Source organism: Sarcophilus harrisii, chromosome 4, assembly GCF_902635505.1.
Source record: "Sarcophilus harrisii chromosome 4, mSarHar1.11, whole genome shotgun sequence".
Classification (NCBI taxonomy): domain Eukaryota; kingdom Metazoa; phylum Chordata; class Mammalia; order Dasyuromorphia; family Dasyuridae; genus Sarcophilus; species Sarcophilus harrisii.
In genome coordinates, this window is record NC_045429.1 from 183,064,722 (window position 1) to 183,090,025 (window position 25,304).

At 32.7% G+C, this 25,304-nt stretch overlaps 2 protein-coding genes across 3 annotated transcripts in view; one reads left to right on the top strand and one right to left on the bottom strand.

The window, feature by feature from the left end:
• ZUP1 (zinc finger containing ubiquitin peptidase 1) lies at positions 1-25,025 on the top strand. Its single transcript, XM_031964374.1, has 10 exons — positions 1-95; positions 2,938-3,493; positions 6,799-6,906; positions 11,291-11,406; positions 13,141-13,309; positions 13,939-14,127; positions 15,319-15,484; positions 18,285-18,436; positions 18,800-19,020; positions 24,775-25,025. The coding sequence occupies exons 2-10, from the start codon at positions 2,953-2,955 to the stop codon at positions 24,820-24,822; spliced, it is 1,710 nt and encodes a 569-aa protein (XP_031820234.1). The 5' UTR covers positions 1-95; positions 2,938-2,952; the 3' UTR covers positions 24,823-25,025.
• RSPH4A (radial spoke head component 4A) overlaps positions 90-25,304 on the bottom strand; it is a 47,583-nt gene continuing 22,368 nt past the window's right edge. Inside the window, exons 6-7 of one of the 2 annotated variants that reach the window (XM_031964372.1) lie at positions 427-482; positions 90-328 (exon numbers count right to left, since the gene is read on the bottom strand). In XM_031964372.1, coding sequence (XP_031820232.1) covers positions 428-482 — 55 coding nt within the window. In that variant the 3' untranslated portion in view covers positions 90-328; position 427. Of the gene's footprint in view, positions 329-426; positions 483-11,397; positions 11,595-25,304 lie in introns of those variants that run through there. The other variant, XM_031964373.1, reaches the window with a different exon arrangement.

Here is a 25,304-nt window from a genome sequence, read left to right on the forward strand (position 1 = left end):
CGCAGCGTACCGTGCCCTCCCCGCGGGAGGAGTCAGTGAGAAGAAAGAAGCTGCAGCTGCTGCTACTGTTGCTGCTGCAGTTGGTGACGGCCTAGGTACCTGTCTCCATGGGGTGAGGGTGGGGCACTTCCGGCGTGCTAGGTGGCTCCGGGGGCGGGGGCAGGGGCAGGATGGGACCGGGGGACTGGGCTCAAGTAATGTCTTTTGAGGCTTCCCTCTCCCTTTCTTGGCCTCGGCTTAGGTTTCGTTTTCCTGCAGCTGACACGGACCCGGCGTATAGCCTGCGATTTAGCCCCGAAGCTGGAGTGAGGGAGGCCTGGCTCCTTTCCTAAGAATGGGAGGAAGGGGAGGGAATAAAAAATGGTCTGCTAATTGAAGGCCCCTCCCCTTACTCCTTCCCCCATTGGGGATTTCTCCCAGGTTCACCTCAGTAGCCAGCTGTGTAACTAGCGAGTCGTCTCGAATTCCTGAGCCTCGATGACCTGATTGGTAAATGGGTATATATTTAATCGCGAGACACCGTGCTAGGTGCCGGAGATGCAAAAAAAAAAAAAAAAAAAAAGTGAGTCCTGCAGGCAAAATAAGGCCGGAGATTTTGAACCAAAAAAAAAAAAAAGGACTTTGGAAGCTAGCGGACCCCAAATTCACAGTTTGGCATGAAGGAAACCAGCGCTTAGAAACTTGTGTTTTGCTAGAGGTCAGACATGGAAGTGGCAGGTTCAGCGCTTGATCCTAGGCTCTCACCTTCCAGATACCGGGATAATCATTCAAAGAAGAAAAGTAACAATGCGGGGTGGGGAAGAGATAGCATGAAAGACCCAAAGCCGGAGGTGGCCTCTGTAGTAAATGTGACAACAGATATTGTATCACTTATATACCGTGGTCTATCTTCCACCTTTGCAAGCAAAATTTTGCCTTAGGATATCCTGATACAGGACAGTCCTTCCCCATCTCAGTTTTTCCAGGTTCATTCCAGGTGCTCAGGATTCTTGGGTCCTCTCTCTTCCTGTCTCACTCCCCAATTATTTTGTCTTTTTAAAATTTTTTAAATTTTTGTGATTTCTTAATAGAGTGTTAGTTGCTTGACGATTTATTTTTTGCTTTTATATCTCAATGTCTGGCATATAGTGTTTACTATATTGTATTGTTGAATGTATTTACTCACGTGGTCCCTATGGAACTTAATTAAGATAATTTATAAAAGGAGTTTGCAAACTTTAATACTTGAATAAATGTCCCAACCATCTTCTTTGCCTTTAAATGTAGAGAAATACAATGAACATGGTTACTCTGGTCATGGAAGACTTTTCTCTCTCTCTCTTTTTTTTTTTTATTATAATAACTTTTTATTACAGAACCCATGCCAGGGTAATTTTTTACAACATTATTCCGCGCACTCACTTCTGTTCCGATTTTTTCCCCTCTCTCCCTCCACCCCTAGATGGGAAGCAGTCCTATATATGTTGAAGATGGAAGAATTATCTCTTAAAAAAAAAAAAAATAGATAGGTACAGACAGGTACCTAAGTCTCATGAAAAATCAGGAAATTTTGGGGGCATGTTTATTTTCTCTTTCTTACTAATATTTAAGGATCCTGCTAGCAATTTAATGTTAAATGTAGAGTTCAATTACACAGTGCCCCTTCTAGATGTGTGAATTGGGACTTTTTTTTTTTTTTTTGGCCTTATTTATTGCTCTGAAGAAACTTTTCTTCACCTAAAATCACAGATCAACAGGAATTTGGGAATAAGTTGTTTTATAAATTGTTGATATCAAATCATACTAATTTTAGCTTTAATTTTGCCAAATCCATATGCTATTTTAAAAACATGTCAGTAGCAAACTTTTTAGGTTCATGACCATATCTGCTGAAACTCCCATTACCACATGATAGTGTAGAAATATTGAAGGATACATTATCTTTTATATGACTTGATCATCTTAACTAAATTTAGAGATTCCCTTTACTGGGTTGACCACAGGGTGATAGATGTTTTGGACATAACAGCACTAATTGACCATCTTTTAATTTGGAAAGAAGCTGAAATGGTATAAAACAACATATAAACACTGAAGAGATATGTAAAATTGATGAAAATAAAAACAAACAAAATAAAGTGAACAAAAGGACTGGAACATCTGAAAAAAATCAATGTATCAGAGGCTACAGAGGTAGAAAAAGTTTTCAAATCTTAACCTTTTAGATATCATTTGTATTGATTAAGCAAGAATCAATACTACTTAGACATGCATAAGATGCGCCCCCCCCAAAAAAAAAACCACATGAATAAAGTGCTCCATGAAATCAAGATGTATTAGATTCTAACAAAATATTAAAATCAGCATGTTATTTTTTGAACTAAATCTCTAAAAGGTTAACAATGTTTAATAGAAATACAAAATCAGTAAGAGAATTGTAGGCAAAATAACCTTAAAGTGAAACTCCTATTTATAAAATAGGAAGCGCAAGTCAAACATATTTAAATGTAGAAAAAAATTTTAAATGATTTTGAATTAATAACAAGAATAGAAAGATGAATATTTGCTTCTGATAGAATGATTTTTTTGTTGTTGTTTTGGTTTTTTGCAAGGCAATTGGGGTTAAGTGACTTGCCCAGGGTCATGTACCTAGTAAGTGTTAAATGTCTGAAGCTGAATTTGAACTCAGATCCTCTGGACTCCAGAGCCAGTGCTTTGTCTACAGGGCCATCTAGTTTGCTTTCCTCCCTTCCCTCTCACCACAATGATTTCAAGAAAAAAAAGGAAACCTAAACTTAACAAAGATTGGCATATGATTATTTGTTCATAATTTTTAAGTGTTCATTTTTTCTCTATGTTTGTTAAAAGTTCTAGAACCACTGGGATTTCCCATCAGTGCATCTATAAAATTAAAAGTCTATTTTCTAATTAGAGATTTTGGTGTGCTTTCTCTTCCAGGCCCTTGTAATAACTATGTTTACCTGTGATATTTGTGGAGAACTAGTAGCCTCTGAACAAGAGATGAAGACTCATCTTCTTTTGATTCATATGGAGAATGAAGTGGTCTGCCCATTTTGCAAATTATCTGGTATAAATTATGATGAAATGTGTTTCCACATTGAAACAGCTCATTTTGAACAAAATGAAAATGAAAAAGACTTGAAGAAGGTTAACCCACTACAGCATAGAACTCTTGATAGAAAAACTGAAAAAGAAAACTCTCATCATTATAGAATGGAAGTTAATGAAGATGTTTATTCTGCTTGTGCATCAAATGATCACAGTCATTCTAAGGCTGTTTCTTTAAAGTGTAAAACCTTTCATTCAGAAGATTTGACTGAACTGAGAGAGTTTCAAGAAAATAGACTGAATCAATCTGACTTAACGGAAATAAATGAATCACTGTCCAGTATCCCAGAATGTCCATTCTGTGGGAAACTAGAAGCATGTAATGAAAATTTGGAAACACATGTGAAAAAAAAGCATGCCAATCTTTTAGACACTCCAGCAGAAGGTATGGTATACATTTTGTAGTAAGAGAAAGGAGCAAATATTTCCTGCTCGAAAACTAGTTTTATTTAAAAGGTTTGGTCATTAGAATAGGAATTGGACCTGCTGTTTCACTAGCATGGGAAACTCCCTCTGCCAATGAAGTTTGATATTTACTTTGCAATTGATAGTTTGGGATATTTGCCCTCTAGGGTCCAGAGAGATTAAGGTCACTTGCTAAGGATCACATCACCCATATCTTATCAGAGGCACTATTTGAATCCAGGCTTTACTGGTCCCAAGGTTTATTCTCCACTATGCTACTCTACCTTACGTAATAACATGTGCTTACAAATAACTCAAATTTTGCTTATATATTAATTACTTTAGCTTATATATACTTTCCTATGAACAGCTCTGTGAGGGAGGTAGGATAATTATTATCCACGTTTTATAGAGGAGAAACTTCTTTGGGATAAATTGTGGCTTAGCCGGTCACACAATTCAATTAAAATCAATATATATTTAGTATCTCCTGTATTTTAGGCATTATGGTAAATTGTTTGATAAAACAAAGACAAAAGTACTTGTTTCCCCCAAAGTACTTTACTAGATCTTTTCATTCAAAGATGTCCAGTATTTTTTTCACTGTCATGAAATGTTGTTTGGAACTTGGGGGGGAAAGCTCAAAAAGGTCTGTTCAAACTGGAATAAGTTGGACAAGTCACTTTTGGTACAATATTTGGTCATCTGTCAGATGATGGGATAATATCTCTAAATTAATGTCTAATGCTAATATTCTACAGTGTGTAGTATATTGATTTTTTTTTTTTTTTTTTTTTTTTGCTTTGTCCTTCATTCTCGAAGAGGATTGTGATATCACAACTTGCAAGTGAATTGGATTTAAATGAGGAAGGGCTATGCAAAGTCCTCAGCCTCGTTCTTTGGAGTTATCTACTCCAGTAGCAAAATATAAATCAGGACTAACGGAAGTGGCCCCAGATGCAGTGGGACACCTTGCCTTTTTTAAAGCTAAGGTCATTCCCAGGTTTGTTTATTTGATTCAGTGCCCGTTCAGTGATTAAAGCTAGTTAAAAATGAGGCAAAGAATGGCCTTTTTTACTTAGTCCAAAAAATAAAAATAAAATATGTCTGCTAGGGAGGATCAAGATATAAACTTAGAAGAGCACAATAATATCAAAATGACTACATGTGAGGCCTCAAAGAAAAATATAATTTGGTCTCGGGCCCAAAAAAATTCTTAGAAAAACTTAAACAGGATTTTTTTAAAGCAGTGAAAAATCAAGTATTAGGAAATAATATTTTTACAGTTTCCAGTGTTGTATAAACATCATAAGAAACAATGGAATATAGCCACTGTAATATTATTCCCGTGGAAAATACTTACAGTAAGTTTAAAATAGTAAAACAGCAATCCTCTCATAATAGCACAGCAAAGAGATAATTTACTTACTCCCTTTTCCCCTCCTTTTTCCTTTGTTAATTTTATTGGAAAGGAATGACAAAAAAGTTATTCCTGCATAAAAGAATAACTGCTAAATGTAGTTATCTAAATAAATGTTTGGAAAAATTAAGAAAAACTTATTTGAGCTTATTTCATTTTAATAAATGACATTCCACAAACATTAACTACCTGCTTACATCTAAGTCATTGTGCTTGATGCTGGAAAAGGTACAAAATTTAGTTAATACATAGAGGGAAAAAACATGAAATGACTGGAAAGCTATGGGAGGACCCAGATTGTGAAGAGCCTTGAATACAGAGGAAAGAATTTTAATTTTACCTGGTAGGATCCCTGATGATTTTTGAACAAAGTAGTTAATTTATCAGATCTCTGTAAGAGATAATTATAACCTTGGTAGCAAGATCAGTTGGAAAAGGTATCAAACAGGTTATAAGAGCTATTAGAAGGCTATTTCAGCTATTCAGGCTGTAATGAAAATTAGAAATATAGCAAGAAGAACTGGAAGGAGGCATCAATGTGAATTATGGTGTTGTTTGAGGGTAGAATAGACAGGATTTTGTAACTAGAGATCAAGGTGCCAGGGCAGTAGATAAAATGCCACACAAAAAGGAGCAAGTTTAGGAGAAAAAATAAGCTATTTCACATATTTTTATTATATATATATATTATATATATTTTATTATATATATATTATATATATTATATAAATATAAATTTTAGCCATTATAATTATTATTCCATCATTATTATTAAATAAATCAAGAGAAGAGGGACAAGGGTGGACTCTTAGATTTACCATTATTTTAAGGAATCAGGAAGAATATAGTATTTAGCAAAAGAGAGGTAAAAGGTAAATTTTGTGAGTTTAGTGTCTGAAGCCAAGAAATTTGAGGGCACATCTAACAATGGAGGGAGTATCAAATGTCTCAAATGTCAAACCTCAAGAAGGATGAAGATTGAAAAATAGATCATTGAGGGGCAGCTAGGTAGTGCAGTGGATAGAGCACTAGCCCTGAAGTCAGGAGAACCTGAGTTCAAATCTGGCCTCAGACACTAAACATTTCCTAGCTGTGTGACCCTGGGCAAGTCACTTAACCCCAATTGCTTCAGCAAAAATTTAAAAAAAAAAATAGGACATTGATTTTGGCAACTGGGTAGTCATTGACCTTTTTAGGAAATAGTTTTAATAGAACTGCAGAGGAGGTAGAACCTATGTTTTAAGGACTAGTGAAAGGGAAGGTAGTGAAGAAGTGGAAATGTGTTTAGATAACACTATTTTAAAGCACTATTAACAATTACAAGGTCAGGGAATTATTTATGTGTAGTTGATTACACTAGCATCAATTATACAATTGAAGAACTTAGAGGGTTATTGAGATATTTGACCAAGGTTACAGCTGCATATTTTTTAATGTTTGGGGAAATGATAATTGGTATTTGTACATTTTTCAGTTATGTGGACATAGATTTAAAGTTTGGGTTTTAAATTTGGGGGGCAATAGTCATGGAGAGAAAAACTAGGACTTGTTTTTCATTGCCATTTATTTTCTATAACTTTTCTCTGACTGGCAAATTCTTTTAATGTGCTATTTATTTCCTCAAAGCACTTCTGATGCTGTATTCTCTGTGTTATTTTTAGGCCATGGAATAATCTGCATAGATACCCGGTAAATAGGTAGAAGTATGCTTATTTAAAGAGACTATCATCTGCCTAAGGAGAGAAAATAGCAATATGACTTGCATATGAAGAGCACAGACAATGAACTATTCTAGGGAATAGATCTAAAGAGAAGTTGTGGGGGAACAAAACAAAACAGAGCTAACTTGATTTATGTTTATACAGGTCAAGATCAGCCATTCTTTGAATGTCCAATATGTGGTCTTATCTGCACAAATTATCAGATCCTACATGAACATATCGATTTGCATTTAGAGGAAGGCCATTTTGAAGGTGAGTTGAAAAATGAAAGTGTTGATAATTGCTAGGAAATACTCATAATCTGGTAAATCTGTAATGCCAAAGAAACTGAGCAAGACAGAGATTAGCGACCAATTCAATAGTTTATTAAATGGAGAGAAATACTGGGACCAATGGATCCACGTTGATTCCAGGGCTAGACGAGACTATCATCTGAAAGAGTCTAGCCCAGAGTATCGGGGCAGTGAGCTTTTTATGGAATAACAAGAACAGTGACATAATGGAGGGCCCTAGGTGGGGATAACCTAATAGAGAAAAGTTACTGATATTCTAATGACATTTAAAATGGATAAACTTTTATCTTGTCAAACATTAAGAAGGAATGTCTATAAAACCTTTGTCTCAAACATTAAGAGGGAAAGGTATAACCTAAGGCAGAATAACTAAATAGGAACATTAGAGAAACTGGGTCACAACATTAAAAGGGAACTTTGGCATAACAAATCCATTATTTGATTTGAATTTCATAAGACAAAATCAATTTTAGAGAAATAACCCAAAATTAATAATGAATTGTGCCAATAAGAATAAAGATAAGAAAGATTTTTGCTGTTTCTTTCTTCCTCATTTTCCCTTTTCCAATAACTTAACAAAGTTTTGTCAATTTTACTTTCACGCTCCATTTTAAATCTGTGCCCTTTAGTCTAATTATATTGCCACCATTCAGTTACTTGACACTACTCTTTCTATCTTATATTTCTGTGCTTTTGTATAGGTTATCTCCCATGCTTAAAATGTATTTCTTCTTCATCCTCCTTCTCAAAATCCCTAGTTTTATTCAAATCTCAGCATTATATGTCAGAATCCCTTCCTGAAGTCTGTGGTTATTAATATATTTTCTCTTCTCAAAATATTATGTGTATTCCTATTTATATGTTTTGTTCCCCTTGATAATACAACCATCTCTCAACATTTGCAGATTTTACATTTGAGGTTTTGGTTATTTACAGAAATTTTTGGAGATTTGTAGCACATTGCAGAAATCGTAGATGACATGTATATGTAAAGAAAAAAATAAAAAATTTTAGTAAACCATAAATACTACATATTATTAATCTATTTTATCATTTAATACCATGGGTATACATGAATAAATTTATTATAAACAATTAGATTTTGTTAAAAGTTTCAGTGAGCTTTTATCACTTATATGACATGCATTTATCTTTGGGAATGCCTCATCTTTGTCTCCATATTTGTGAAACAGTTGTTGTCACTACAGTTTCAGTTGCAAAAACACTGCATAGCATGCAAGATACTTATCCCTTATGTAGAAACTAAAGCTTTTTCCAATGTTTTATTGTTTACATATTAAGTAAATTCAATCAGAATTATTAAAAATTTGAGCTATTCATCATTTTTCACATTCTCAGGGGTACTGTGCCTCTAACCCTCACGAATATTAAGGGACAACCATATTATCTTCTTGAAAACAGACAGTTTTTTGGTTTGTCTTTTCTACTCCAATGCCTTGCACACAGTAAACAATTAATAAATGTTGGAGATTTTTTAATAGATTGTACAAAGTATAGTTTCTACTCCTTCAGAAACTAGGGGTCTAAAATACTGGGTAGAAATGGTTGGGTTAAGAGTTCTCAGAGCCCCTTTATACTTCCAATAATTATTAAGCACCGCCAAAGAGCTTTTCTTTTTTCGGGTTATATCTATTGATATGTTAGAAATTAAAAATGAATAAAGTTTTAAAAATATTCATTTACAAAAATCCACTAATGTTAACATAAATACATTTTTCTGAAAAGAACAATTTCAAAAAAATAATAGTGAGACGAGTAGCGTGTGTGTGTGTTTGCAAATTTTTTTGATGTCTTGCTTAAAAAACTAGAGTCTTCACTAATTTTTCATTTAAGCTGTTGTGATATATTATTTTGGATGAAGAAAGTCTACCCTCACGCAGGTTAGTTGGAAAAAGGAGGAGTTGAATAGGCAAAGAATATCCTAAAGTTTAATAGTTATGAAAATAATTTTGAGCTCATAGATCCTCTGAAAGGGTTTTCAAAGAGGGTCTCTGAACCATACTTTTAAAACTGCTAAGTTGGAGTGACTGGTTTTGATTCTTTCTCTACTGGCTCTTTCTTTTCAATACTAGTACTAATTCAGAGACTCCATTGAACTTTCTTGAAAATTGAAGATTTAATTATTTCAGATAAAGAGAGAAATTACGTTCTTGGGGAAAACCTATTTTGATACCATCTTTATTGTCTTTTTGATACAATTATTGGTCTTATTGATAACAAATATTATCAGTTAAATATATATTGGATTAGGCTTGGAAAGAAGATTATCTTCTAGTATTACCTATTAGAACTACAATAAAGAAGAATATGCAAGGAAAGTGTTTCCATAGTTTTCTAGATGAGTAAATATTTATCTATTGCCCCTTAAAATAATTTTCAAAGCTTTTATTTGATTTCTTCCTTTTAAAAACAAAGTCTAAGATTGTTATTCTATTAAATAATCTCAATTTAATTAAATAAATCTGCTTCCTTATTTTTTTCTCAGGACCCACTGTAGGTAAGATGTGGGACTTCTGAAGTATTAAGAAACTGTTCCTGCTTTTGAGTTTACAATTTAGTTTGGGAATGTACACAAATAACCACAAGGTGGAACAATGGATGAGTTCCATATCAGTTGTATACATTGTAGCCATTCATATGCAAATATTGGAAAGAGCTTAGATATGGATTGACAGTCACCTAACATTTTACTAGTTTAGCTGATAATTTTACCAAGGATCTTGTTTGCTTAGTGCTTTGGTGTGTTTTTGTTATTTAGTTTTTTATTTTGTAAAACTTCACTCAGCTTAGATCTTAAAGTAGTTCTAACTGTAATGAGAAACCAAGTTTTGGTCTTGAACTTTGCATTCAATTTTGCTGTATTCTCACTCTATTATCTTGGATAGCTCTCTGGATCTGTTTCTTCATTTGTAAAGAAAGGGGTTAAACTTAGATTTTCTTGAAATTCCTTTTCTCTCCTATGAACCTTGTGAAATTTCTTGTTTTATACAGTAGAATGGAAAGTGAAATCATAGATTTTGTAATTAACTCCCTTTGGAAGTCATGATTACCTAGAGTCTTATGGCAAAGGTGCTATAAGCAATGTGGGGGCAAAGTATAGGAAAAAGATATGAAAGGAAGGTAAAGGACTTGTGACAGTGACTTGGAAAAGATAGTAAGAGCCTTGGATTTGGAGTTAAATCTGGATTCAAATCCCAATTCAGATATTTAATAATTCTTTGGTCTTATTGACTTCTGTATTCCTGTGAAATGAAAACTTCTTTAAAAAGGATATCTCAAAATAATTTGTTTAAACTACAAGATTGGGAAACAGAATTCTTTTGACTAATATTTTTATTTAGATTGGAAAAGGGAAAAGTCAAACAATAATGGAAAGAGAAACCCTACAATGTAAGTAAATTCAAGGAAATACAGATAAGGTAAGCTATTGTGGGTTAAAGAAGTGGAGAAGCCTGTTGAAATACACTAGCATCAGAGTCATGTAAGCAAAACGAATGGCAGGGACAAAGAGCAGAATTAAAGGAGGAAATTGCATTCCATGCAAGGGGAACAGTCAATAAAAATGCTGGAGTCAGGAGACAGAGAATCACATTTGCAGAAGAGCAAAGGTGACCAGCCTCAAGGTATCAAAGCATAGGGCAGGGACGGGAAGTAGTGGAGAGAGGATAGGGGATAGATGATATAAAGTATACAAAGACTAGAAAGATGGGGGTGGTAGGGCTAAATTATGAAGAATTTTGAATGTCAATCAGGGTTTTGTATTTTATCTTGGGGGTGATACTTTGCGACTAGAATTTACTAAGTAGGAGGTGTAACGCATTCAGACCTTGCTTTAGGAAAATCACTTTGATGGTTGAGTGGAGGATGGACTAGAGAACTGAGGAAAGCAAACTAAGTGGCAATTTATTTGAATAGTCTAAGAATGAGGAGATAATGGCTTGCACATCCAGAGAAGGAACTATGGAGACTGAATGAGAATTGAAGCACACTATTTTCATCTTTTTCTTTTGTATGCTTTTTCTTTTTCACGGTTTTCTCCTTTTGTTCTGATTTTTCTTTCACAACACAATTAATATAGAAATTTAAGATGACTGTAACATGTATATAAGCTATATCAGATTGCTTATTGTCTTAGGGAGGGGAGAGGTGAGGGAGGGAGAAAAAAAATCTAACTCAAAATACAAAAATGAATGTTGAAAAACATCTTTACATGTAATTGGAAAAATAAAATATCAAATTTCTTTAAAAATAATTAACTGTCAAAGATGAATTTTTGTTATGTGTTATACTAATAAATTTATTCAGCTCTTTTGAAAACATAGGAATAAATAAAGGCTCTAATGACCTGGAATTGGCTCATCAGCTCCAGAAAGAAGAAGACAGACAGGGGATGTCTGAAAGATCAAGACAAGAAAAAGAAGAATTCCAAAAATTACAGGTATGGAGAAAATGCACGTAATAGTTGAATTTGTCTTTTTTTCTTAATTTGGATAATTTTAATTTCTTCAAAATACTTTAACCTGTAGTGTTCCTTTAAGTTCACAGTCACTTTGGATGTAGAGCAATTGTAGAAAAAGATGCAAATATATTGTATGTCTTGCTCAAGATTTTAATTGGTGGCAGAATCTATAAAAAAACACAGATTTTCTGATAACTAGTTGTTGGGAGATTTTTGTCCATATATTACTAGCACTGAATACAGTGCCCATCAGTTCAACTTAAAGTCAGGAAACCCAGGTTTTAAGCCCATTTCCCACAATAGCTTTATGACCCTGGGAAACCTTAATTGTCCTGAGTTTTAGTTTTCTCATCCCAAGAAGGGAAAGAAAGGTGATCAAGCACTCCTGTTCACTTTCTTCTCCATTTAGCAGCAAATATTTTCTAAATGAATGATTTTTGTGGTCAGAGACCACATTCTCATCTCATCTCATCTCATCTTTAGTTTCTCTCTTAGTAAGATGGGATCATAGGATCACAGATTTAGAGCTTAAAGGGACCCAAAAGGTCATTCATTCAATTTAGTCTCCTCATTTTATATGAGGCCCAAATTTACAAATTGAGGCTTTTATATCTATTTTGTATCCATTTGAAACTTACCTTGAGATACAACGTATATAATGTTGGTCTGAATCTGTAGCAGTTCTTAACCTGGGTTCTATGAGCTTGTTTTTAAAAATAATTCTTTTGATAAATACATTTCAGTCAGTTTTTACTGAAAGTTAAGTGACTTGGCCAAAGTCATATAGTTATTACATGATAGAAGTAGAGTTCTGATCATACTACTTGCAATAACTAATTGACAGCAGTATTGTTGGCAAAGTATTCTTTAAATTTTCAAATGTTATATAAATTTACATTGTTAGTATTATTATTTTTACCTTTTTCCTTCAACCTATGATTTTATTACTTTAGAGAATACCTGGTGAGGAAACTTATTTTATTTTATTTTATTTTTTTTATACATGACCAAACTGTTATTTTGCTGTACAAATAGAATCAGACTCTGAAATACTGTACAATTAGCCCGCAAAGGAAATCAAAAATGCAGGTGGGCAAAAATACAGGGATTGGGAATTCAATGTAATGGTTCTTAGTCATCTCCCAGAGTTCTTTCGCTGGGTGTAGCTGGTCCAGTTCATTACTGCTCCATTGGAAATGATTTGGTTGATCTCATTGCTGAGGATGGCCAGGTCCATCAGAACTGGTCATCATCTAGTATTGTTGTTGAAGTATACAATGATCTCTTGGCCCTGCTCGGGAAACTTATTTTATAAAGTCATGTTGGCAGCTGCTCTGAAACTTAGTCTTAGAAAGTTGCTAGAGGGCACTGAGAGGTATAACTGACATATCCACAGTCACAAAGAAAATAAGGCTAAGTCAGGACTTGAGCCCAAGTTTTCAGGAGGTCCATTCCTGCCTTTTATTATACTTTGTAAATAGTACATTTCCAAATCGATTAAGCAGTACTGCATTACCATTCATGGGATCATAGATTTTGAGCTGGAAGGGACCTTAGATATAATGTAGTTTGTCCCTCTAGTTTTATAAGGCTACTCACTATAGTCCAGAGAGGCTAAATGATTTTTCAATGGTATGTCTGGTCCAACTATTTTCCATCTCCGTTGAACTAGATGGATCAAATAATTAAACCACACATTTTTATTCCCAATAGAGACAATATGGTTTAGACAATTCTGGAGGCTATAAACAGCAGCAACTGAGAAATATGGAAATTGAAGTACACAGAGGAAGGATGCAGCCAATTGAGTTTCATAAAAGAAAAGCTGATCTGCTGGAATCATTAGCTTTTGGCATAGATGATGGCAAAACAAGAACTTCTGGTGGGTATTTAGATTCTATTTCAAGGAATCGGTAGGGGGGTTGATGTTTTACCACCATGAAAATGTTACTCATAATTATCCTTATTTGATTGACTTTAAAACATTGTAGGTAGGTATGCTTAAATCAGTACTTATACTTAGACAATTGTATTAAGTAATAAGATTGTGTGAAGTATATTTGCTTTCTGAAATTATCCTGGTGGCATTTGTATAAATAATTCATTTGTATTGCTTATGTATAGCACAAAGTAGAATAACCTATTATGCTGTTGTGAAAATGGCTTTTATAATAAAGACTCTTTTAATAAAATAATTATGTGAAGAGTAATTGGATTATCCAATATTTTAAATTTCTTCACTTATACATTTGGAACCTTGAAAATGTTATTTATTTTGAAGCAGAATTCTAATTTATCTCCTCTGTATGTCACTTCTCTAACCTTATTCATTTTTTGTAGTATTCTAAAATATGAGTTAATGTCTTTTACTTGTATCTCACTTAGTATTGTGCCTTTGATAGGCATTCAACCAGTACTTGTTCTTGGTTTGATATATTATTTTTTAAAAAAAATCACTATGCTTTAGAGAGCTATTATGTAGTCTTTTCTTCTTTCTTTCTCCTATTTCAGGAATAATTGAAGCCCTCTATAGGCATTATCAGAATGAAGCAAGAGAGATGAGGCGAGTGTGGCTTTCCACAGGAGTAGACCATTTTTATTCATCTTTAGGAGATAAAGGCTGGGGTTGTGGCTACAGAAATTTCCAAATGTTACTTTCATCTCTATTGCAAAATGATTCTTATAAGGACTGCTTAAAAGGTATGTAAAATATTTGCCTTTCTGAACCCATAATCTTTTTAAGTACATATGAAGTATATGCTATTTAGGAGGCAGTTAGTGATGTAGCCTAGAAAGATCTGCACAAATATTTATAATAACTGTTCTTTGGAGTTTTTAGGTAGATTATGGAATAAAGAAGGGAAAGAAAGGTGATGAAGCACTCCTGTTCACTTTCTTCTCCATTTAGCAGCAAATATTTTCTAAATGAATGATTTTTGTGGTCAGAGACCACACAATAGAAATGAAAGATAGGTAATGGATAAACTTGATATATCCTACTTAGATTTGTTGGTGGATACTTTTGTAGTCAGCCAAGGTCTCTGATAAAAGCTAAAAAGCTGAAGACAAACATGGGTACAATAGATTCCAAGCATTTTTTTCTAGGAAGACCATAAGTTTAAGAAGCATGTAAGTGCTAACATCTTTAAATTGGTTTGTGAGAAAAAGCACACAACTTCCCAACTTCTTATTTGTATGCATAATAAGGGTCATTTGTGATATGTGTCAGTGATTTTTTCACCAAGTTTTTGTCACATCCAAGGGGTTCTAATGCAGTGGTTAGTAGAGACGTATGTTTTCTTATTGTTTATGATCAAAAATCTATGGTTTGAGTTATTTGAAAGTTATAATTGGAAGAATGCAGTGTAGGAGAAAAAGGCATTGGAGAGACTATATCTAATATATGTAACTGGATTATGCTTCTACTAGAAAATTTAAATGTTAATGTATAGAAAAGAAGTGACTTGAAGCTGTTAGAATTGGAATAGATTTTGTGTTTCTGTATTTATAATTGTATTTATCTTTTTTTTTTTTTTTTGGCTGAGACAATGGGGTTAAGTGACTTGCCTAGGGTCACACAGCAAGGAAGTGTTAAGTGTGCTATACATAAGTGTTAAGTGTAAAGACCAGATTTGAACTCAGGTCCTCCTAACTTCAGGGCTAGTGCTCTATCCACTGTACCACCTAGCTGCCCCCAATTTATAATTGTACAAAAGAACAATTATGCTTTTGAAATTTTAACTGTGGTTCTCCAGATACTTACCATTTAGTGCATCCTAAGTAAATTGTTAACTATTTTGTTTGTGATTTAAAAGCCACAAAATATATTTTAATAACTAAGCCATTCATAATGTGTTTATAATATGTAGTACATTATTGACATAATTTCAGATATGTCAATTCCTTGCATTCCAAAAATTCAGTCCATGATTGAAGATGCATGGAAAGAAGGGTTTGATCCACAGGGAGCCTCTCAACTCAACAATAGATTACAGGGAACAAGAGCCTGGATTGGAGCATGTGAAATATATTCACTACTAACGTCTCTCAGGCTAAAGTATGTATCTTTTAAAAAGAACTGTTGGTAATTGCTTATTTTTCTTTTGCTATTTCTTTGTTTTTATGTTTTACTTTTTTAGTCAATGAATTTTTAAAATGATTTTTGTCATCGAAATTACACATGAAAATAATTCTTAAGTTATAAATTGAAAAAGGTGCACACTTTTGTAACTCATAATTTAGATCATACTTTTAACATCTAACTAATATAAATGACTGTCAGATTCTATTTTTGTTAGTTTTTTCCTTAGCTCTCTATTTATACATTAAGTATATACTATGCTCATACAACTAAACTTACAAATAATTTTGGAGAAAGGAATATTTTCATTTGAATATTTTTTAGATAATTTCTCTTTCAGTGCTGTTTGTCATTGGTTTTGTACTAATATTTCAACTTGAGATTATAAATGTAAGTTTATTTTCAGTCATTCAAATGGCAACTCTTCTGGAAATATATTATTTTGAGCAATACTAAAAATTTGAATTAGTCTAAAATGACAACTATTTTCCCAGCAATTAAATTTCCAGACCCAAAAGAAAAAAACTTTGCTTTGACTTTCTCACTTCTAAACAATGTGTGGAAGATCATTCACTGAAAAAACCATTTAATGAGTACTTGATAATCAATTAATAGATTGTCAGTATTAAATTTATTTATGCCTACCCACTATTAACGATTTTAGGTATGTCTTTAGATTTTATTTTCTTTAAGGATTTGGTTATATATATTTTGTTTAAATTTATGATAATGATTTTGTGATTGATGGGTTTGCATGTAGGCACTGAATAAAGTTTTATTTTAAACTTGATAATTTGACCTCTCTATGAAGAGAGAATATTAATTCAGACATGGCTTAATTTCACAACTCTTTAATTATTATTTGAATCCTTTTTTTAGTAATTTGTCATTCAAATATTATTTTTGTTTGATATTAATAACCAAATTGAGAGAATAAAAATTGTCATTGCTTTTTGACCCTCACACTCAAAGAACTTGTAAGTTAAGCCATATTTCAAACTTTGTATATTTTATTTGTAAAGTTGTTTAGGGTTTAGATGAAATGTATTTTTTTTATATTCTTCTTACAGATTATATATGCATTATTTTAATTTATTACTATTTTGAAAAGTGTTTTATTTTAAAACATAAAAAAGAAAAAAAACATTGTCTTGTTCATAGCAGAATATAAAGAATTCAGAATATGTAACAATAAATTTCCATTTCAAGAAAACATATATAATAATAGAAGATATTGCATTCAAAACTGTCCATCTTTTCTTTGCTTCCTTGTAGGTTTTCTTTTGTTCTCTGCTGTGCACTTTTTACTTTATTCTTTTCCCCCCTTTTTTCTATTCCACTTCCCCTATGTAGGCTATATATAAGCGTGGATATATATACACATGCAGACACATATATGTACACTTACAAATATATCTTAATAATATAACTGACATATAGATTTTTCTCTTGACTGAATCTTTTTTTTAATTTAACTCGAGATCAGTAATTACTATCTCTACTTTTTTTTTCTTAATGAATTCTACTCCAGGTCATTATTATTGTTTTATGTATACCTCGTATTTCCTATCTCTGCCAATTCTTTTACTTTACTCCTGCTTGTTATTGCCTTGCTATTACTTAATTTTCCCCTATCCCACTTCAGGGATCTTTCCTTAATGCTCTCCTCCAACTCCTGCCTCCAACCACACTTCCTTTTCTTCCCTCTTTATCCCATTCCCATTAATCTGTACACTTTATCCCACTCCCATTAGTTGACACAACCTTCTATACCCTGCCTTATCCTATTTCCTCCCCCTCTTCTATGTAGATTTTGAAGTCTATGTATTATTTCCATTTAACCCATTTCAGAACTACCAGCCCTTCTCTTCCATCTGATATCTTGGGTTGGTTCTTGTTCTTGCACCTCATTCATGTAGCATAAGTACTGTTTTTGCCTTTTGCTATAGTTTTATTTTTTAAGAGTCACATCACATTCAGTTGTGCCCAATCTTTCTTTTGGACTACCCAATTACTAATGACAGTTTTAGATATGTGATTTACATTTCCACATATAAAACACAGTTTGTCCTTACTGAGTTCCTTGAAATTAGTCTTCGATGTTTGTCCTTACATGATAAATTTTCTAGTGAGTTTGCTTGAGACAAAATCCTGAAAATCTGACAATTCATTGAATGTATTACTAATTTTTTTTTTTTTTTTTTGGCTGAGGCAATTGGAGTTAACTCGCTCACCGTCACACAGCTAGGAAGTATTAAGAGTCTAAGGCCGGATTTGAAGTCAGGTTCTCTTGACTTAAAGATCAGTGCTTTATTCACTGTGCCATCTAGCTGTTCCTATTACTATTCTTAAATGAGTGTAATTGAGTCTAAGGTGAAGTAATGTAAATGTGCTAGATTTCTTTATGAAACATAGGTTCAAAAACTGCCATATATACTTTTTAGACATGTGACCATGGAAGTCACCTTTTCAGAACCTCACTTTTCTCATACGCAAAATGGGGATAAAAATAATAATAATCACACCATCAGTAACAGAGTCTTTAGAAACCTTAAAGAACTATTTAAATGTGAATTGTTATGGATAGCAAATAGCCACTTGTTCAACATAAATAACTTCTATTCTGACAAATTAAAATACTCTCATTTTATTCTTGGAAAAACACAGGTGGATAAAAGTAAATTTATGGACTTTCTATTTCTATTTACTAATTGTGACTATAAAAATTTTAATATATACTTTTCTGAGATTTTTTTTTCCACTGAATTTTTTATAGGTGTAGGATTATTGATTTTCACAAGCCTACTGGTCCTTTGGGCACACACCCTCGATTATTTGACTGGATATTGAACTACTATTCTTCAGGCAGAGAAGGAGGTCCAAAGGTAGTCTGTTCTTCCAAACCTCCCATCTATTTACAGCATCAAGGTTAGCACTGAGTTCACATTTTTTGTGTGGTATTTCTAGGATGACCTGTCATTTTCATTACAGTGCAAAATATTTGGTGACAGGACTAGTTCATAGTTCCATCTCTTTTTAGTAGGTCTTCTAGACCTCCATTGTCAAGGTGGAAAATATAAGATAATTGACTAACAGAAACAAGGAAAAGCATATTAGTAGTAAAAGAATCCCATTGTCCTTTAAAGAAAATGCTTATTGTTACTTTGTAAGTTGTATATCATATATTGTTTATTTATTGTCTAATTTTTCTAGAGCAAGTAATGTAAACTATAAAACATGTGCATAAAATATTCAATACCTTTGTTAATAGTTACTTTATTTTCATGTTAGGACACAGCCGAACTATTATTGGAATAGAAGAGAGAAAGAACAGAACCCTCTGTTTACTAATATTTGATCCAGGCTGTCCTTCTTGGGAAATGCAAAAACTATTAAAACAAGACATTGAAGGAACCAGTCTCAAACAGCTCTGGAGATTTGTGGGAAATTTAAAACATAAGCAGTACCAGATAGTAGCTGTAGAGGGTGTACTTTCTCCAGAAGAGAAAATTGTAAGTATCTTTAAAGGAAAAAGTTATCATAAGAAGAATTGCGCTTATTGGCAATTTAAAATTTCTGAGAAAAAAAAATAGAGATCTCAACATGAAGTTGTTTATATTAACTGAATAATCGGAGCGCTTTTGCTTGTATTTTCATTCAGTTGCTGGAAAAGAAATACTTTCTAATATTTACTTTTATTTTTGATTTTCATGGCACTCATTCAGAAGTTCAGAGTTTCTTGAGATTTTTAACTTTAATCTCATAACAAATACTTGGTAACTACAAATTTTTTATATATAAGGAAGTATAAATTAATAATGAGAAAGAACAAAATGATCCATCATTGATGTTTTCCAAAAGGTTATCTCTGATTTCTGGATTCAGTCACATGGAAGCTGTCAGAAGTATCTCAATATCCAGTACCTTTCTACATTTAACCCCTGAGTTGTATAAATAACCTTCACATGATAAATTATTAAAGTGATAGTTTTCATATTGGGTGATCCTAAATGGAGATTTTGTCCATTTTAAATGAATAGATGTCATCTGCATGTCATTTTGTAGGAGGAAAAAGCAAAGACCATTCTTAAGGAAAAACTTATCTTTTTTTTAGGGACATAATATAAAAATACACATACATACATTTGTGATATAAAACATGATAGTTTCATGTTTGTTCTTTGTTTGGAAAAGTAGTAGAAATTTAAAGGAGTTTCTTAAATATTTTGAAAGCATGTTTAAATTTACATTCATGATTTACCCGCCTTCCTATTTTTCTCCATTACCTAGCCAGAATTTAACACTTAGGATTTAATTAATTAGTTTTAACACTTAGAATTTTATAGGAAAAGAACTGATGCTGACAATTATGAGTACAGATAAATAGACGAATTTAATAAGAGGATGGTAGCTAGATATCTTGGCTCTTCTTCACAATATAAAGAAAGCAGAAATTAATATAAGATGTTTAGAAGTTTAGTGGTTCTTGACAATAAGCTAAAGAATTTTCTCATTTGTGAACATAAGTGACAAACCTTTCTGTTGATTTTAGTTAAATGAAATCCAAGATTAATCTAGTAATGGAATTTATAAGTTGCACAATGGTCCTAGTAGAATTCTTGAGTTATTTCCTCATATATGAGATCAGTGTTTTGGAAGCATAGCATCAAACACGGGTACTTCTCAGGTTCTGTTTTTGCTGCTGACAGTATTTTTTGAATTAGAGATTATAGTATTGACCTTGAACCATGAGACATATCTTAAGGAACATTAAAGTAGACTATTAATGACAGAAGGAAGTGTTTTGGTTGTTAGGGATAGGAATATATTCTAGACTTTTATTTCCATAGTTGAGTCAGTTGCTTGCACTATGTCTTAATTTCTTACATACATAGTCACCATACTTCCTACCATAAATAAAACATCTTTCATTAAAATGTTGAATATCAAACTTCTCAGAATTCCTGTAATCTTGAAGTTGCCCATAAGTGAATTTTTCATTTCTCATAAATAGTTATATTATACAGGGATAAGGACTCAATTTCATTAATATAAGGAATTTCAGAGTTAGAAAATTCTCTGTATCCCTGCAGCTCAGCACTTTCTCTGCCACTTACACTCTTAAAAGTTACAGAGGGCACTGAATCATGATTTACTCAGGGTCATATTGCTAGTCAGTGTCAAAAGTGAGCTTGAGCCCAGGTCCTCATGGGATTGAAGTTGGCTGTCTATGTACTACATCATGCTTGCTACTTTTCATGTATTACATAAACTCATCATTATCTGAAAATGTGACATTAAATAGCTTCTTCAGTATAAAGTAGGCAATATTTTGTTTGTTTATAAAATTAAATATACTGGAGATGTGTTTAAATGTATTCATCTATGCCCTATGCTTTGTATTTTCCAAAACCACTTGTCTTACCTTATACACATAGGTAATACTTAATCATTAATTGATCTATAGATTTCCCAAATTCTCAAAATGAAGATATTTTCTCTTAAAATATTTCTAAATCTATAAAACATATGAAAACTTTTACAAATCCAATCCTTTTTGAAGTACTCAGTGTTATTTTCTCCAGAGATTATTTCAGTATAAGGAATAGGCAATAAAGTACAGCTATTTTAGAATAATTTTAGGCTAATATTTCCAAATATCTTTTCTGCTATAGGGCACTTGAAATTAGTTATGTCATCAATGTTTTTCAACTTCTACTATATACCACATCTGGAATACACTCCATTCTTATCATCTCTATCTAATAAAATCTCTCTTTTCTTTCAAAGTCCTAATCAAGTGCTACTCTTGCCTTTTAAGACTTTTTATTCCCACTTTTCACCTTCACCCTACTCCTCCTAAGCTAAAAGCGACCTTTTCACTTCTTCGGGATTTTCACCAAACATTGTCTAACAGTGAATTCATTTTTATAACATTGTTTTCTTTGGACTGATCACAGCTTTGTATGTGTGTGGTTTTTTTTCCTTATTTGATTGTAATCTCCTCAAGAACAGTTATCCCCATTCCATACATTATATTAAACAATGTGTGTTTATGCTGGGGCAGGTGCTTAGATTTGTAGTGCTTGAGGCTAGTCTCTTGAGTGGATAAAGTGTAATGTATAATGAATCTAGAGAGGTTGGAGCCTACTGTAAATTTAAGACAATTAGCATATATTGTTAGTATGATATAGTACTTCTGTTTTCTTTGTCCATCATTTAGGTACCATTAGGCCCAATCTTGAACTTAATTTGATGTATTCCCCAAAGTGAATATCAAAAAGTCAGATAATCATTTGTGACTGAAATTATTTCCAAAGAAAAATACCCAGAACAAAAACACCTTTGGGGCAAAGACCTGAAAGGATACAAGATTTGGAATGTTCTCAGTCATAGTCTCTTTGTGCTTGTTTGTATGCTTATGAATATGTCTCAGTGTCACTTTCCTTTCTTTGTATATTCATATCCTTGACTTGTTCTATACTTTTCAAAACTGTGTTGTTTATCTCTCTCTCTTCCATAACTAATTACAATGCAGAATACAATTCAATAGTTTATTGTTTGTTGCTTATTAAATGGCATTCCAGTATTATTTTTCCATGTTATTTTTCAATTAATATTTATTTCCTCCTCCAATTCAAAAGAAAAAAGACTTTTGTAACAAATATGCAGAGTTGTAAATTAGAGAAATGCAAGTTATAATTATTGTTAAATTTAACCTCCCACATATCAGATTGGCAAAGGAACAAAAAAGGAAAATGATAAATCTTGGCAGGACTGTAAGAGAGCACACAGAATGATATGCTTATGGTGGACCTGTGAATGGATACAACCATTGCAGAATGGTAGTCACTCAACATTTGACAGGATAACATTCCTAGAAAATGGCTTGAAAGTCAAAAATTCAAATGTTGATAATTGTACCTATGGGAAATAGGGAGTTAGGTTCTTACAACCATCGAAAAACATAGTCTTTGACTAGAAATTGCTGAAAATACATACAATTCCTTATAACAAAACATCAATTCTGATAAAATGTACTTTACCTAATATAGTAGCCATGAAATAATTCATGAAATTCAATGCAAAAAATAAAATTGGTATGCAAAACATTTTTCCTCACTAGTAATTCCCTAGAATTCTGTGATCTTTTGTGCTAATATCTCAATTTAAAAAAAAAAACAAAAAAAACAACTTATTTCAGACAATATTCACTTTTCATGTGAAATCTACAGTATCATAAATACAGCAAATAAAATTCTTAAAACTAAAACAATTTTAATCTAAATATTATTTTCTTCTCTGTTATATGGTAGTATGAAGGCAATGTATAGTACACTTTCCTCCACTTTGCCGACATGATGAATTGTCAGTTCATTAACACCAACCCATAGCCAATAGTGGCTGGAGACATGCCAGCACAAAGTTAATCTAACACCTTTATTTCAACAAGTCACATCATTGATTTTGTACACCTGTGCTTTGGGGACATAATTGTGTCATAAAAATTGAGTTTTAAAAGCAAACAATGAAAATATGCAACAGATGCATAGGGAACTCTTTATAAGGTGAAGTGAACAAGACCAGTGAAGTGCCTAGTTTGGATACCAACTGCTCTAAAACTTTGTATGTGTCATATCTCTTTTTTCTCCCTCTATTGAACATAGTTACAAATTTGCAAGGTTTCCAATGCCAAAGTTAAAATGAGATTACTAATAAAGTCATAAGAATGCTTGAAGTCACAAAAGTTAAACATGCAAATGTTGAGGATTAACCATATGCAAAAAGCAACTAAACATTTCAAGCCCAGTTTATCAGTCTAGGCTTATACCTCTAGAAGATCAAAGAAATGAGAAAAAGTCTTCTTTATTTATTGCTTTTCTGGAAATCTGAAAACTAAAGGGATGCCTCTGAATTGATGAGTGGTTGAATAAGTTATGGTATATGAATGTGAGGAAAGAAATGAGGAAATAGATAATTTTAAAAACTGCATAAAAACTTAGGATGACCTGATCATCTTAAGATGAGCAGAATCAGAAGAACAATTTATACTATAACATCAGTATTAAAAAATAGACTTTTTGAAGGTTTTAATAAATGATGAAAAGTGAAATTGAAATTTCCCCAGGTTTTTCTAAAGTTATCCTTGTAATAATTTCTCAGTGGTATTCCTTTTAAAGTAAATAAGCAAAAAAATCATTTAAAAATATATTTTTTCTTATATATGACAATTTTGCTTTTTTTTTCCCCCACTCCATTTTGTTCAATTCCTTCCCCACCCAGTCTGTTTTCCTGTATTCTCTAGAGTCCTTTCATTTCTAAAATAGGGATAAGTACATCACCCTCAAAGGTATATACGAGCATTCATAGATGATACCTTGCAAGAACCAGTTTTAGGACTGATAAAACAGCCAACTCATCCTCTAGTCCTTCCCTACCTACTTCTGCAAACTTCTAAGCTTGTTAAGGGCCCTCCAGGGCATTTATAACTTAAACTGATGAATACTTATAGCAGGTACATCAAGGGCCATTGGGAAAATTCTATTTCTGTCTCTTGTGCTTATAACTTTTGCTGTGTCAGGCATCATTTGAAGAATGAATCTTCTGAACTTGATGGGGTTACCAATGAGGAAGAACTCGGCCTTCCCCCTTTCATTTTAGGTAGCGTGAAACACATAGGATAAGAAGAAAAAGATAGTTGTGATCTGGATCACAGATGTCCAGATATCATTAAATGATCTCTGCTCCACCTCTGACCTCATTCTACCTCCCTATTATATACTTCCTTATTTATTTGTCTAATGCACCACCATTGTTTGGAGTCACTTAGGTTGTCACAATTCCAGGCTCTTTATCTGCACTATTATAACAATTTTTTTTTGTCTCAGAAATCTCATGTCTTTCTAAATTCCACTCCATCCTCTGCAGAGATATTAAAGTGATTTTCTTAAAATACATCTGACTAAATCATTCCCTTACTCAAAAAATTCCAGTGGTTCTCTGTTGCTTCTAAAATCAAATATTACTTATCTTATTTTAATTTCTATATTTACAAGTTTTATCATGTTCATAATTATCAGTAAAGGGGAACATGTACAAGGAGAGACAGCTGAGGAGAAGTTTGTGGCAACTCTTAAGAATTTAAGATTTGCTATTTCTTTTAGGAGTGCAGCTTTATGAACTAGGTAGCCTCACATTTTATTTTGAATTATATATGTTCTAATAAATTTCTCCCTTTTAACTGATGTGTTTAATTCTCTCTCAAGGCTCGGATGAAAGCTTCTCAAATCTTTACTGCTGAAAGGATTCCTTGAAGAACTACAATTCCTAGATGATCTGTACCATTTCCTGAATTAAGAACTAACTCATACAAGCAGCTTGCAAATCTGTATGTTTATTATGCATTCAGCTGTTCGGAGTACTTTTACAGATTTTCTAAAATGTCTGAATTATGATGTCACTTGTTCTTCATTACTTAATAATTGGCTTAATAAATTATTTTTATTACATTGAAAGAGGTTTTGTTTTCCTGCCTCACATTAAAAAAAAATTATAAGAATGGCTTAATTATACCTACAAATTAGAAGCTACTTATTTTAAAATATAACAGTAAATATCTGAAGATATCTTTGAACTCTTATCTCCCTGACTGCAGTTCTCTGTCCACTGTTTTCTTTCAGTTGCGTCTAATCCCCATTTGGGGTTTTCTTGGCAAAGATAGGGGAGTGGTTTGCCATTTCCTTCTCTAGCTCATTTTTACAGATGAGGAAACTAAGGCAAATAGGTTTAAGTGGCT